Below are 15,543 nucleotides of genomic sequence, written 5' to 3' on the forward strand. Positions count from 1 at the left end.
AACTCAACGCGAGAATACAAAAATTTTCAAGACGCGTTTTCTTGTATTTTGATTTTCAACTCCAAGAGAACATTGGTACAATATAAGTAAATGTGCTTATTCCGATTAATAGACCCAATCAATAGACCCGACCTATAACCCGTATATTCCGCATAACCCGTATAACCAATTGTATTGAATATACTCTTTTGATTTTGTCTTATATACATATATACACATGCCATTGACAAGCATACTAATTAATTACACTACAAATATGCAATTATGCCAGGAGGAAGTACAATTATTGGATATAAGATGCAGAAAGTCGTTGGTAGCATTTGCCTACGAATATGACATCGTAACGATTGATAGGTTGATGGGGTAAACGACATCATGAAGTATTACGACATTACGACACAAACAGACATAAATGTGATTTTAAACTTGTAGATCGAAGCTATTTGCAAGATTGTTTATTGCCAAATGGAAAGTAAGGTGAGCAAGGTTCGGCAGAATGAACCTTTGAATAAAATACAGAATAAAAATAATTGCAATACTATTCGGTACATATCGTTTAATGTCAATGGTGCTAAGACATTGTTCAATTATCATCCATGGAACCAACTTCAACAGAACTATGATCTCTTTTTCAACCTGCTTGAGGGGGACGTAGTATCACTCCAGGAGTTGAAACTTTCACCATCAAATATATCCAACGTTAATATCGGTAACCTAACTAAATTCAAGTCCTTTATTTCGCTTCCAAAAACCAAGAAAGGCTATAGTGGAGTTGGTTTGTTTGTACGAATTCCAGAAACAGACGAACCGGAGATCGTTAGACACAATTTAACTGTCGTAAAAGCAGAAGAAGGTCTTACAGGATTTTTAAATTCTGCTGATTATCCTCAGTCAAGGTATAGAGACTTAGACAAAGAATTACTGATAGGGGGATATCCAGAAGAAATTGATGAAGTGAAAGGATTAAAGATCGATAGCGAGGGCAGATGCGTTTGCATTGAGCTTGCAAGTAATATCATAGTATTCTCATTATATTGTCCAGCAAATTCTATTGGTTCTGAAGAGGGTGAGTCGTATCGACTTGAATTTTTGAAGATCTTACTTGGCAGATGCCATTACTTAAAGCATATTATGGGAAAAGATGTTATTATAATTGGTGATATTAATGTGAGTCTTGATTTAATAGACCATGCGGATACAATGAACGAGAAGGTGAAGCAAAAGATTGTAAAACCCGTCCGTAACGGAGAGGGAAATAGTGGTACAGAGTTTGAAAAGATCAACTACAAACAATGCATAGACTTCAAGGTTTCAACCCCTGCTAGGAAATTGCTAAACTCGTATACGATTTCAACACTAGATCCATCTCCTGCAAATCGCTCAGAATCCCAGTTTCTTTATGATACAACAAGATATACACAGGGAAGAAGGATGGGGATGTATACAGTGTGGAACACTTTGACGGGAGCCAGACAATCAAATTATGGATCGAGAATTGATTTAATTTTAACAAGCTCTGATGTCTTATTGAAAAGCATTTCCAAAGCAGACATTTGGCCATATATTATGGGTTCTGATCATTGTCCGATTTTTACGGATTTTGAAATTCGAGATTCGAAACATTTGCACGTAACAGGCCCAATTAAACTTAAGTTTGAAGCTAGATTATTCTATAAACTTGTCAAACACCGCGATATATCTCAAATGTTTAGTGTTGGTCAGCCGAAGAATATCAAATCAGACACAGAAAGTGACTCTTCATCAAAGAAAAGGAAGATAGAATATGTCAGTAGAAAAACAACACCAGTTCCTAAAAATCAACAAACATCGATAGGTAATTTCTTCTTCAAGGAGAATTCGAATTTACCTAAAGTAGAAAATGGCCTTGCTTCGCATCCCGAGACGGAACCTGTCAATACATTTATAAATGAACCTGCCTACATGAAGCCCACATCGATTATTTCGATATCAAACTTAATACATGGTGAAGCTCCTGAATGCTACCATGGTGATAAATGCAAATTAAAAACCAGCCTACTGAATACCAAGACTCGAGGAAAAAAGTTCTGGTGTTGTCCAAGAACTACAAAAGCTGAGGCTGGAAATGAAAACGGTTCTAAAATAGGAGAACACCAATGTTCATTCTTCAAATGGGTGAAATAATAAGCTACAATTATGAGAAGATTGCAGAATAATTTTGTTTATTATATCTATATGAAATAGGTTAGTTTCCGGTTTATGTGGTTATGATTGAAAGAGTGAAAAAACATGTCAAGGAATGAAGAAGAAAAACACTCTCAAAGATGCAAAGAAGTATAATAAAGCTAGAATACACAGTCCCTGTCGTTGTTATTTTTTTTTTAATAAAAGGTTATTGTAAAATGGCATTTTTGATACAACGCTCGCCTAAGATTTACGGAATTCACTTAACACGGGGTATATCGCTTCAAATGCAGCGTAAATTTCTTCTCTTTGTTTTGCACCAGTTAAAACAATTTTACCGGAAACGAAGATCAATAACACAATTTTAGGTTTAACCATTCTATAAATCAAACCGGGGAATAATTCAGGTTCATAAGACGAGAAAGTACCATGCGAAAATGCCAAACCTTCCAATCTAATCGGAAACTTGACATCACAAGATCCGACAATATTTTGAATCTTAAAGTCAGTGAACTTGGCGTTGAATCCCAATTTTTGAATGATTCTCGCGTATTTCCTTGATGCTAATTTAGAATCATCTTCGGATTTCGCACCAGTGACAACCATTTTACCTGATGCAAAGATCAATGCCGTAGTCTTAGGCTCTCTGATTCTCATAATGACAGCCGCGAAACGCTTTGGATTGTATTCGGCATTACGCGCGTGCAACGCAATGGTCTTCAAATCCAACCGACAGTCCAAATTGACAGTCGCCACTATATTTTGTAATGTGGGCACTATACCCGAAGTGGCACCATCATCCTCGTCTTGATTTGGCTCGACGATTGTATCCGATGTGTCTTCTTCCTTCTTAGGAGTAGCTTCTTGATTTATATCCGTCCTTTGCCCATCAATTCCCAGCGGGAACAACAACGAGTTTGGTGCAGTAAATGCTTTGGCCTGTGCCGCTGTGGTTGGTAACTTCAAAGAATCCATTGATTATTGTGTTGTATCAATAATATGTAAATATATATATGGATAGCAAATGAATGTATCCCTTATCAATAGATTTATTTTATTTTTTTCTGCTATGAAAAAAGCCGAAAAAGTTAATAATTTACAATTAAAATTGGACTATATATGATAATAATGAAATGAATATTCTATAGTATATGGAGATTTTATATATTGTCCGTTTGTCTCCAATATAATGTTGCAAAAAAAAATCACACAAAATGTAGCCCTTATCAATACACCCTGCCAACTTGCAAAAAAATCGCGGGACATGCGAGCTATTTATATAAGTTGATTTAAAATCCGGGTAACGCCATTGAGCTTTCTTTTTACTACGGTACACGCACACCACGTTAAACATTTTGCTACCATTCATGTTGATGGATAAATACATGTAATTGTACTGCAATAAAGTGAATATACAATTAGATAAGTAATACAAGTAGCGGCAACCGCTGTAAACCCAACATCAAAATATTATGCTAAAAATGCTAAAAGAAATGAAGAAACGCAGGACGAGTCGCAGAGGCAAACGAGAGCAAGCAAAGAATCAACGTTCTTTCAACATCTTGTTTCTCTTTTCTCTCTTTCTCATTCTATCGACCTTCTTAGCATGCATTTTGAGGGCCATCTTTTCGTATCTTTCCTTTTCGGCCTTAATTTCTCTTCTTCTCTTCAAATCGGAAATTCTTTGGTTTTTGGCATCTTCCTTTTCTTGTTTCAAGTCTTGCAATCTTGTTTTATATTGCTGTTGCTCCAACTTTTTCTGTTCTCTGTGTTCCCATGTACTTAACTTTTTTACACCTAGAGTTTTCACTCTGAAGGCATCCTTCTTGATTTTCCAGTCTTTACCATTAACTCTGCTTCCTTCACCCACATCTTTTGGAGCAGAAGGATCTATGTATCTTTTAGGGATATCTTTATATTCCATCTGCGAACTAGCACTCATGTTGTTCTGTTTATTGGTTGGTTGGTTGATGTCTTGCAATAGTAAAGAAAAAAAATAGGAGATGCTATAAAAAAAAAATTACCTGCGATTCAACTTTTGTGTAATTTATGTTTCAAAGAATGCAACTAGTACGCTTAATACGAATATCATGATCAATCGCTTAGAATAAATAAATATATATTCATATCTATAATAAATAATCATTCATCATAAACAGTGTCTTGCTTATCAATCGTCAAAGTAGCTTTTCTAACCCATTTTCTTGATCTAGTGAACTTCGAAAAGCCATCAGAATATGATTCAGTTGACCAGTTGTTATCGTAGTAGACCCACCCTTCAGAGCCTTTACCCTTGTTAAATTCTTTGTCAACCTTCCAGTTAGTTTCCAACCATTCCCACAGATATGTGTATAAATCATTTTCGAAAATTGGAAAGTTGAAGCTTTCATCGTTGGAAATAGATGGGGATGGTTTCATTGATTGTTCATAGCAGTAACTGGGTCTATCTCCAGGTAACACGAACTTTGACCATCCAACACCTACCCATCGCCTCTCGTTTTCTAAAATTTCAAACGTTACTACTTGTCTTAGCTGGGTTGGAGATATGACTGTTTTCTTCAAGATCTTGAAATCACCTAACAATTGTAAGGGTTTTTGGTTTTCATCAAAGTCTTCAATATCGCTAGTGTTAGGACTGTGAATTATAGAAATATTCATAAAATGATTCTGGTTCGTCCTATCCAATTTGATATTCAAACCTGTTACGTAGAATGCGAAGATTCTAATATAAACGGATCTCCAAAGCAATCTTCTGATTGAGAACGACCATGCTGAGTGGTATGTCAACATAAATAATCCTGTCAACCATAAAACCTTTTGAGGAGGAATGACATATTTGACCAATAAGACATGAATTGGAGTTAATAAAAATGTCATTATGAATGCCTTTACAAAATTCCTTTTTTTCATAGGGAAATGTTGGATTGGTCTTAAAAGCATTTCAAACCTTATTGTTATATTATGTAATGTATGCAAAACTTCATCAATCGTTGGCTTCTCGTTAAACTTCGAATCATAAATAATAGAACTAATTGACCAAACAAAGCATGCAAACGTAACCGATATTAATATAGGCATGATTATAAAACTAAGAATTTGCCAATACATAATAATAACCGAATATAATACTATTAAAATGAAATTCTGATACGGATCTTCATTTGTCCACGTTACGATTTCTAGAAAATTGTCAATTAATAATAGATAGGGAAATATATTGGATAATGCTGATGATAAAATTGGATACTCTGTTAACAATTGTGTATGAGAACTGGAAGTTAATAACTTAGCATCAGAAGGTTGAAATGAGGCATATAGCGATTCATCGTATTTGTCTGTCATATTGATGATTATCCTAAAGTTATCAACCTGTTGAATAAAAGAACATTATAAGTTTGCTAGGCCTAATCATATGCCTCTACATGTGGAGAAAAATGACACAAAACCACACCAACCAAATATAGGGTCGAAGATACCTTGACGACTCAGACGGCAAAATATAAACGGATAAGAGAATATTACGTGGTTCAAACGTATCTATTAGAAATTCATCATTACCTTACGCTCACCTATTTATCATTCGAATATAGGGGTATAATCCTGATACTCAGCAAATAGTTAAAAATTGTAATCTTGTTTTATATTCTACGATAACATATATTTCCGTTATATAGTTATTCCCACCACGACTTTAACAGCTACACTGAGTTAAATTTATAGTAAGCCATAGTTTACAATTCATTTGTAGTAAATTGAATTTTGCAAGAATCAGATATAATTAGGATAATATATCAATTGATTAAATATTAACTTCAAGAAATGGTTTCGTGGTCTAGTTGGTTATGGCATCTGCTTAACACGCAGAACGTCCCCAGTTCGATCCTGGGCGAAATCATTCTTTTTATTGCTTTTAAAGCTTTTTTTTTCCCCTCATTTAGAGAGATTCGGCTACAGGCTACAACAGGTATACGTCAAACATCAGTCGTTATGTATTAGTATGTACAATTGCCATTTATGTAAATAATGAAATAAACTATTAGTTAGTTGAAGCATGGGCTTCTTGCTCTTTCTTCTTTTCACTTTGTTCTTGCAAGTATTTTTTCCATTCTGGAACAGCCTCAGGCTCTCTCTTCCTCAATTCTTGTTCGTGCAAACTCATCAAGATAGTACCAAGCAACAAAACTACGGTAATAGCTTGAGCGTAAACTCTCGCTTGAACAGCTTTCTGAGAAGCACTCATGAACTTGTCCCTGTTAACGACCTTCCACGATCCATAGAGCGAAGCAGCCCATGCACCGACAATAAGACTGTACTTGTTATTGTTAACTTTGTAGAACAACTGGTCTGACCATGCTAAATCATTCCATTTTTTCATTTCTTCTTCTTCTTTTTGCTTCAAGTACGATGATCTGTGCCATTCCTCATCGAACTTAACAGACCCATCGTCCGCATAGAAAGCACCTACAGTAATCACTGGCATTGCCCATAAAGCACTTTTAACTGAAGCACTCATTCTACCATAGTTTACAGCATGTCTCTTTTTTATGTAGGTGACTAAACCAAACGCAATACCAGCACCAACGGCACAACCTTTAGCACCTTCGTATAAAACTGCATTCCAATGTGCGTTTTTTTCTTCGTCGGAAAGTATTTTCATTTTAATCTATTTTTATTTGATCTAACTCAATCTAGGTTTAATATGATAAGATTGAATATGTATAATAGCTGTTCTAACAATGTAGTTTTATACTTCGAATCTCGGATAATCCCGCAATGCAAAGAAAGCATGAAAAAATAAAATAAAAAAAAGAAATCGTTTACAGTCACGTTTTATGCTGCTGCGTTGTTGCTAAAATGGCTAATCGGATCGTATGATTCACTGAGCTTTTCTAGGCGGTCTATACGGCCTATACGAAGGCGATGAAAGAGGTCTATTGGCAACTGCTTAGATGACAGGTGTATTGTCAACTTCTTAGATGACAGGTGTAATTGCATTATATATAATGCGAGTTGTATAATAAATAAAATGCACATTGTAGTAACTATAGCGAATTGCTTCTAATTGCTAAACAAGATGATCGTACCTATACGATAATAAAATGAAATACATCCTGTTTGCTGAAGGTATAAATAAATTAGGTTCTCTTTTAAGACTCATAATAGAGATAGTATGAGAATAAAGAGTTATATATTGATATACAGATGTACATATGAAGTTGATCCAAGGCTGCAAAATATGTACACATCAAGGTACTATAACTTGTGGAGGTTATTATGTCTCGACCTCTTATTTATAAATAGTAAGTCATGATTCAATTGAGGCACCTTGAGATTATCTGTAGGCAATGGTAAAGATCTGGAGGTGGTGCCTGAGTAGTAAAGGTCATTTTCAATTAGCTTGTCGTTGCCCAAGTAAATAATTTTGATTAGATTGCCAAAGTTCACGATCATGGACTTATATCCAAATTTCTCAGAACATGTAACTTTGTTCACAATCAAGCCATCAGTTTGACATGCAGGGATTTGGTAGTATAAGACGTTTCCGTCAACAAGAGTAACAATGAAGCCTTCCCAAGATTGTTCGTTCAACTTAGGTTTTGGGTTCCTCAGTTTTCTTGATCGTAAAGATTGCAACCCACTGTTTTTGATTAATGTTCCTATATTACTGGAACTTGAACGGGCATCCTCATCTAAAATCTCCATGTCCTCTTCCTGTTGGATGCATTTCTTCTTTATTCCGATAATCATGTTAATATCAGTCAATTGCCAGCATTCGAGATTCTCGTACCAAAATAGATGTTCACTAACAGAACTAAACCCAACACATCTGATTTCTCTCGGATCTCTTTCTACTCTTAGACATATATTATTCTTGGATCTATTAGCATCAATCTTGAAGGTATGTACGATAATCGTATTTTTATCATAGTCTTCATACAAGATTGAAAAGGATTGAATTGAAACACACCCACAGAACTTACAATGAGTTGGCTCCAGATGGGATACTTTAAACGTCAGTGGCTTGAAACGCCCGACGTGAAACCGTTTTAAAATTATACCTCCTTGCACATCAATTATTTCGGCAACCAAATTATTGACTCGAATTATCATACCAACAAATTCTACCGTAACAATTGTAGCTTTGTTAATTTGCATTTTAGAATTAGTAATTATCTCACATTCTTTATTGTTTTCATCAATGCCTCTTTGGTTATACATGAATGAAAAATCATTAATCTCATTTAACGAACTGCTTGCTGACATTGGGGGTGGTAATGCAAAATGAATTCCTTTATTATAGAAACCCTCGTGAACTTTCAAAATTCTAAACCTCCAAGTGTTGTTTATAATACTGGCCACTATGATATCATAATTATTCACATGACAAATGACTCTATCGTTAACTCTTGGGGTAGTTAATTTTTTCACTGAATTAAATTTTTTTCCTTCAGATGTATTATAAACTGAAGCAAATATATCAAATGTTTTTAATTCCCCGGTATTACATGATATTGTAATTAATTCCCCAGTCTCTAGAACCATTATAAAATCATCTCTATTCAACTGTTTTTCCAATTCCGTTTCGTAGAGCTCTTGTCCTTCATTTTTCAGGTTTTCATTGATAGGTTGCATCATTACAGACAGTTTTGGTGAATTCATTGGAAATGGGAAGTTTCCATTCATGTTAGAATTCATTGATGATAAAGATGTGGCACTACCTCTTCTATTTTTTCTATCAGCTTTTTGTTGTTGCAAGATCTTCCTACTCAAAAATCCTGGAACAGTTCTTTTCCTGAAAAACGATTCCAAAACTTTAATTCTATTACCTGAAATAGGTGGCATTTCACATTGCCAGGAATAGCTCAACTTTTTCCTTTCAAAACACTTAATCAACTTATTTTTATAATTGATTAAAATAATATAACCACCATCATTACTAATATTGATATGATTAATCGGCCAGAATTCTCTATCATTAGTATCATTGATCGTTGCAGATATATCAATAGGTCTCAGGATAGGCTTATTTAAAGGCGACCATATTAATATCTTATGATCTAGTCCAATTGAAACTATGAACGAGGTATTCGAATTAGTTGTGATTTTTAAAACATCAAGGTTATGTCCATCTCGTAAATTAATTAAATCGATGCATCTAAATATATTCTTATCTTCAAGCACGAAATCACTTTCGTCTATTTTTATTGGTTTTCGATCGAGCGAATCAGAATGTGTTAGTTTGAATGTCAAGGTTGAAATGGCCACTATAAATACAAGAATGCACAAGTATTCCACGTAAAAAATCCAATTGGTTTCGTCGCGTAAAATTGTTATCGCTGTCATGCTACCAATTCCTTTAGGATTACGAATAACATTATATGGAAGCATTATCCGCCAATTCATGAAAATACCTAAAAGATAGACAGATTCTATTAACGGTAACATGACCACCCACGTAGTTAATGACGTTGAGTACCTGACTTTTAATAAATACTCTCCCATTTTGTATCTAACAGAGCTTCGACTAGGTCTTAAATGCGATGGATAATTTAATTTTAATAAAATACATGACAAGAAATTACCTTCAATAGAATTATTAGGTAAAATCAAAGATTCATTTCTCTGAAATGCTTGATAATTTAATAAATCAGTTAAGTCGTATCTTTTTAAATCAATAATTATTATCCCTACTAGATACGTTAATTGTAAGAAATGATCTATGACTAGTGCAACGCATACTGCCTCTAGAAAATAGCTTAATCTCGTAGTTAAATACTCTTTGAATGGAGAATTCAAGGAAAAACCAAAGAAATATAAGCTAAAGATCTTTAATTGCGCAATTAAAACAATATCAATTATAAGTACTTTGCTTATAATAGGAATGTTACAAAAATATTGCAGTAGCTTTCGACAAACCCTATAAGAATTCAAGAAACCGGATATGCGTTTTAAACTTTCATTGTTATCTTTATCATTATTGCTTATACCAAGGTAGAATTTGTATAACTTTTTATGAATATTCTCGTGCGAGTTATTAACATAGTCATCACCAGCTAAATCGTTGATGATCCTAAATAAATTTCTGGAACTCACTACCATTATGGTAAATATATAGGCACTTGCAGTAAACGTAGTCAGATGTTCCGACATTCTGGATTTATAATCATGGAAATAATCTAATATGCTAATTGAAGCTCCACCAGCGATTAAAACTTCGACCACCCAGGCAATCAATAATCCTCCATTTGATCTAATCTTATGCTGATTGGCAATAGCAATTAAAATATAAAGAATGAATATCAGTAATACAATTATTTCGATAGCACTGGTTAATGAAAAATATAAGTTTGTACTTGAAGATGATCCATTCTGAATATGAGAATAGTACACGAAGGTAACCAAACCTTCAACGTCTGTTGTTGATGACATTGAGCTCATTCCCAAATATGTTGTATCATGAATAGCTTCGATAATAGGACCCTTAATATCAAGATTTGGATGATGAACAATATAGAATTTAACTATTTCGCAGCTAGTAATTAAATGATTGACCTTATTTATATTGTTAATTAAAAGAGAATCCATTTGAATATAATCCAAAGAATTAATGGCTCTTAAAATGGAATTATTAAATTCAATCTTGCGTTCTTCTGCTGCTTCCCCTTCAATATCCCAATCAATATACCAGCTTGATAAGGGTGATATTATCACTATGTCATCGTACTTTCTAGTTAAATTCACATGTAGATTTTTCATTTCATTTAACACTTCAAATGTCAAAGCATTTTGCTTTTGTTGTATATTTTTGTTCGAAAATTCAAATGTAGTTAATGTTAAGCTTTCTGGATTGCCACGATTTAATAAGTCAATTAGGTTGTTCAATCTCGTATTACTGTAATCAGTAGATACTATATCTGATCCTAAATAGGACGCTATTCGACAATTAATCTCTCTGATCGTATAATCGTATGTTACATGGTAGGAAATCGTAAATATTAATATGGTTGGCAACAATACCGTTAATCTAGGGTAAGATATGATGAAGTTAATGAATCGCTTGATAAAATTCGAAAGTGATCTGTTAGGCGGCATAGTATGACCTAGTAACAATTTTCTTTATCCTTAGTTCCGTGACCTTAACTGCTGAAGGTCGTCCTAAAATAATACCTCTAAACAATATTTTATGATAAAAGATAAGGGTAGCACTGTTGCTTTCAAAAACTACTAATATAGTAAACCCAAACGAGTAATACAATTGAGTAATACAATTGAGTAATACAATAGCAGTGATTGATATTAACAAATATAACTATAATTTATTGCAAAGTTGAATAAGAAAGTTTAGGGTCTCGCCAAAAAAAAATCACCAGATATTGGGCTACAAGAAAAAAAAATTGGTCAATATGCACCATACTAATTATATTGGAAACATTATTACATAAATTATACAAACTATTTTTGTCCCAATGAAGTGATGTTCAAGGTTCCCATTTGAGCAAGTAAATCATCAATCCTACCGTCTAAAACACCATTTGCGTATTCATCTCTTGATGCTTGATCCAAATGTTGTTGAAGTTGTGCCAACCTTGAATATCCTTCGGTACAAAATCTCAATTGAATCTTGACTAAACTTTCAAAAGAAGGATCAAGGTAAGGTACTCTCAACGAGATTATCTGCGGTAATTCTTGCTTCAACCTTTCATTTAAATCATCAAAAATATCCTTCGCAAGCGATAATTCCTTCTCTGCCCTTGGTAACTTACCTGCATCTTTGGCGGGCTTATCGACTAACTTTCTAACCTTTGCCTTACACTGATCATAGTCAACTTTCTTGTGTGCTCTCTTCTTGATAGCCTCATCGATTTCTGTGAAATAGTTAGTGAATTTTGTTATTGGGTCCAAAATAGTCTCTCTAAACGGCCCATCGACCTGTTTAACCGTTTCTTCGTCAAGATCCTTAACACACTGCGAGTAATAGTTACCAACATTCGAATAAATTGATGCTCCCTGCTTTGCTTCTTCGTATAAGTTGGACACAATCTCAGAAATTGTAACTTGTGATGCGGTAACTGCTCTCAATGAATCTAAATAACCTTTGGATGCCTTCTGCAAGCCAGTACCTGCTGATCTTAAGGTCTTGTATCTTCTTTCTTCTACGTCAAAGTCTTTATCAATTGTTTTATCTACTTCCTTAACTGTAACCGAAGCTCCAGCCCGATGGACGGCTTTCTTAAATCCATCCCAAGACATTATTTAATATAGTACGTATGTTACACTTAGTCAATTGCAAGTTATATAGGTCAATTGTTTATAGCTTTCAATTCAGTTAGTTAGCATGCTTGCCATTGTTTCCGTATCCCAAGAACCTTGAAATGAGAATAGTGTAATAACCAAAATACTACTGGTATTGGACATTACAGTTGACTTCTTCCTATCCATATATAACTGTCAATAACAAGCTTAAATGTCAGAATTACCAAATAATAGTGACGGAAACAACCTGGGTGTTTTGAAGGTTGAAAAGAAAACGGAGAAAACAGAAACGACAGAATCTGAAAGAAATCCAGTCATCGTGGAAGAAGAAACTAGTTCTACCGAGGACGATACTATGGCCAAGAGTACAGAAAGTAGCGCAAGTACTGGCAATGATGCTGATACCTATATTAAAGGGCTGAATGAAGAAATAGTGAACGAAATTTTAGAATTGAAACTGAAAATCTCCACTTTAGTTTCCAATATTCGTGATACGAAAACGTTATGTGACAAGTACGACAACCAAAATCAATATTTGCAAGATTATGTAGGTAGTTTAATGAAAAGTGGTGAAATAAAATGATGGTGATATGACCAATTACAGAGATAGATACAAAAGTGCAGTTCCATTGACCGTGGTAGGTTTAGCATGGAGCCTAGCATAATTCGAAACAAAACGTTACATACGGCCAACGCACTGCTAATATACTATCGACAATTTTCATACTTTAGTGTATGCATATTCTGGTTTCTTGGAGACTATATGAATGTTTTATGAGTAAATAACTTACTGAGATCGTTTCGGTTTTTGTTTTTTTTGCATTTGTGGTTTTTAGAATTTAACTTATATCTTCATTATTGCAAACCCATAAGATATGGATAGAGGACTAGTAAATAAAGATAGCAATAAATTAGAATCAAATCTATTGGATCTTAAGATAGGATCTGGCAATTACTTTCTGATGGACAGTTGTGTTACCAAAGAAACATACGACAAGATGTTTCTCCTATCTCATGGAAACTCACAGAACCCCGTAGATTTAAGAGGAAATACGATTTATAGACTACCATTATATCAGACTGATTTAGAAAACTACAAGAACTCTAGCTGTTCAAAGGATTCGCCATATGCCACACCAAATGAAAATCAATTACAGTGTGATAAACAACCTGATAGAAGTTGGATAATAGCCACTGAAGGATCTGAAGCGAATAAATTAAAGGAAAATGTAAATGCAAATGCAATGTTAGGCTGTTCCAAAGGTGATAAGCCATCATATGAAAAACAACGGGCCTCTTTATTACGCACGCAGCTTTCACGGCCAACTGTTGGAATAGATCGAGCAAGATTCACTCAAGAAATACAGGCGAAGTCCAAACCATACACTGAAGTACAATACGTGTGCACTCCTTCACTTTCAGACGCTTTGAAGCTCGAATTCAAAGATAGAAGGGGGCCTGCTTTGAACCAACCTTTGGCAGATAATAACTCGAAATTAGACTTATCGACTTTGCCAAAAAGAAAAAATACTCAGGTTGCTCCATTTTGTAATGAAGTTGATCTCAATGAGGAAAATAACGACGATGCCATATTGATAAATTGGTTCACAGAAGAAATAAAGTTAAATGATACAGATTATAGAGAAATACCAACTACACATGTACCGATTTTAAAAAAATTATTAAAGGGCTTGAGGTATTATTTGGATTTTCTGAAATCTGAAGCAGGACAAAGACGTCGAACCAAGAATGTTCAATTGGAAGCAAAAACTTAGAAAATAGCCAATTTAGTCGTGAATTAAATTTGAAATGATACAGCAACGTAAGTTAGCTTAGCTAAATGATATATATATATTTCTATATGTCACACTTAACCATTTTTATAAAGTGAATTAAATGCATCTGGTATATTTGTTAAGCGAATGCCATCGTGTGAGATTGAATTCTTTAGAATTTCTTTCGTTATCTCTTGGGACTTCCATACCTTTTCATTCTGTCGCACTAAGGTAGTAGAACAATATAAAGAGCACCCAGCCCACAGTCCTAAAGTGACTTTGCAACTTGCATTACCGATGACCAAATTTCTGACTTCCCGTATAAGTCGTGTTTTAAATCCAGGAATATTAGATGCTTCTCCAGTTATTATTATATTTTCAAGTAAGACTGGCCTGACGTCGATTGGTGACTTTTTGACAATGGATACTATTACCTGACATATCTTATCTTCCTCGAAAAATAAAGATTCTACCACTTCATATCGTAATCTATTTGGAATACTGATGCCTTTTGAAATTTGAAATAGCCTTGTATCATTTTCCTTTTCGTCTATAGGTCTGACATAGACGGCATTTGCAATAAAATTTTCGATAATATCAAATAAGTCGTTTCTTTCTAACAATGCATTTACATCTTCATCTTCCAATTCTATCAATTTCTCTATAATCTTGTAATGCAATGAACTACCATTGAACCTTTTAGAATCCTCTAAGTGACTCAATATCCTGAGGTCTATAATTGTGTTTAGAAGTAATAAATCCCACCGCACATTGACTACTAGCCCATTTGTGTTATTTGCACCTATTACATGCAACATAGGCTCGGGTACCCATATTATCGATTTAACTCCAATCTTCGATAGCAAAATCGTTGAAATTCTAGACTTTTCTAGTATCGAATAGCTGGAATCAACTATAATTATCTTTGTTTTCGAAGGTGAAACTAGCAAATGATTATTAAAAATATCCAAGAGTTTAACTTGCAAATTATTTCCTGATATACTTTTTGACTGTCTTGGATTATTACTATGATCTCTGGAATATATTTCTGATACCCTTTTTATAACTGCATTGGATGAAAATAAAGATGATATAACCATATCATGTTGCTCAGAAGTCATTGAAGCATCGCTTACATTATAATATGGAGGTACGGAAGATGAAGCCCTTTGAGTATTCTGGTCAACAGATTTAATCGTTACTAAAGGCAATGCATCACCGGCAAACCCTGCTCGAATAAATGTTGAGCATATGTCAAGAATGACAGGATAATATTCGTTACTTGACCTTGCCATACTCACACAGCTATGAGAGAGAATCAGAATTTATTCTATTTTGTAAATTCGCGTTA

At 34.3% G+C, this 15,543-nt stretch overlaps 10 protein-coding genes and 1 non-coding gene across 11 annotated transcripts; 4 read left to right on the forward strand and 7 right to left on the reverse strand. All coding sequences in view use genetic code 12, as the record gives it.

The window, feature by feature from the left end:
• Positions 1-465: 465 nt before the first annotated feature.
• Positions 466-2,163, forward strand: DEHA2G11814g (DEHA2G11814p; the record flags this gene model as incomplete). The annotated part of the gene is made up of 1 exon (XM_462042.1): positions 466-2,163. One exon carries the CDS (start codon positions 466-468, stop codon positions 2,161-2,163), a length of 1,698 nt encoding a protein of 565 aa, XP_462042.2.
• A 243-nt stretch (positions 2,164-2,406) lies between these two features.
• DEHA2G11836g (DEHA2G11836p) lies at positions 2,407-3,138 on the reverse strand (the record flags this gene model as incomplete). Its single annotated transcript, XM_002770577.1, has 1 exon — positions 2,407-3,138. The coding sequence occupies one exon, from the start codon at positions 3,136-3,138 to the stop codon at positions 2,407-2,409; it is 732 nt and encodes a 243-aa protein (XP_002770623.1).
• A 568-nt stretch (positions 3,139-3,706) lies between these two features.
• DEHA2G11858g (DEHA2G11858p) lies at positions 3,707-4,105 on the reverse strand (the record flags this gene model as incomplete). Its single annotated transcript, XM_462046.1, has 1 exon — positions 3,707-4,105. One exon carries the CDS (start codon positions 4,103-4,105, stop codon positions 3,707-3,709), a length of 399 nt encoding a protein of 132 aa, XP_462046.1.
• A 200-nt stretch (positions 4,106-4,305) lies between these two features.
• Positions 4,306-5,505, reverse strand: DEHA2G11880g (DEHA2G11880p; the record flags this gene model as incomplete). The annotated part of the gene is made up of 1 exon (XM_462048.1): positions 4,306-5,505. The coding sequence occupies one exon, from the start codon at positions 5,503-5,505 to the stop codon at positions 4,306-4,308; it is 1,200 nt and encodes a 399-aa protein (XP_462048.2).
• A 479-nt stretch (positions 5,506-5,984) lies between these two features.
• On the forward strand, positions 5,985-6,058 carry DEHA2G11902r. Its single transcript has one exon. It is a non-coding gene; the product is annotated as a tRNA-Val (tRNA).
• A 141-nt stretch (positions 6,059-6,199) lies between these two features.
• DEHA2G11924g (DEHA2G11924p) lies at positions 6,200-6,820 on the reverse strand (the record flags this gene model as incomplete). Its single annotated transcript, XM_462049.1, has 1 exon — positions 6,200-6,820. The coding sequence occupies one exon, from the start codon at positions 6,818-6,820 to the stop codon at positions 6,200-6,202; it is 621 nt and encodes a 206-aa protein (XP_462049.1).
• Positions 6,821-7,416: 596 nt separating this feature from the next.
• Positions 7,417-11,256, reverse strand: DEHA2G11946g (DEHA2G11946p; the record flags this gene model as incomplete). The annotated part of the gene is made up of 1 exon (XM_002770578.1): positions 7,417-11,256. One exon carries the CDS (start codon positions 11,254-11,256, stop codon positions 7,417-7,419), a length of 3,840 nt encoding a protein of 1,279 aa, XP_002770624.1.
• Positions 11,257-11,616: 360 nt separating this feature from the next.
• DEHA2G11968g (DEHA2G11968p) lies at positions 11,617-12,414 on the reverse strand (the record flags this gene model as incomplete). Its single annotated transcript, XM_462051.1, has 1 exon — positions 11,617-12,414. The coding sequence occupies one exon, from the start codon at positions 12,412-12,414 to the stop codon at positions 11,617-11,619; it is 798 nt and encodes a 265-aa protein (XP_462051.1).
• Positions 12,415-12,628: 214 nt separating this feature from the next.
• On the forward strand, positions 12,629-13,000 carry DEHA2G11990g (DEHA2G11990p; the record flags this gene model as incomplete). Its single annotated transcript, XM_462052.1, has 1 exon — positions 12,629-13,000. One exon carries the CDS (start codon positions 12,629-12,631, stop codon positions 12,998-13,000), a length of 372 nt encoding a protein of 123 aa, XP_462052.2.
• Positions 13,001-13,292: 292 nt separating this feature from the next.
• On the forward strand, positions 13,293-14,192 carry DEHA2G12012g (DEHA2G12012p; the record flags this gene model as incomplete). Its single annotated transcript, XM_462053.1, has 1 exon — positions 13,293-14,192. One exon carries the CDS (start codon positions 13,293-13,295, stop codon positions 14,190-14,192), a length of 900 nt encoding a protein of 299 aa, XP_462053.2.
• A 95-nt stretch (positions 14,193-14,287) lies between these two features.
• DEHA2G12034g (DEHA2G12034p) lies at positions 14,288-15,487 on the reverse strand (the record flags this gene model as incomplete). The annotated part of the gene is made up of 1 exon (XM_462054.1): positions 14,288-15,487. The coding sequence occupies one exon, from the start codon at positions 15,485-15,487 to the stop codon at positions 14,288-14,290; it is 1,200 nt and encodes a 399-aa protein (XP_462054.2).
• Positions 15,488-15,543: the final 56 nt, after the last annotated feature.

This window comes from Debaryomyces hansenii (assembly GCF_000006445.2).
Source record: "Debaryomyces hansenii CBS767 chromosome G complete sequence".
Classification (NCBI taxonomy): domain Eukaryota; kingdom Fungi; phylum Ascomycota; class Pichiomycetes; order Serinales; family Debaryomycetaceae; genus Debaryomyces; species Debaryomyces hansenii.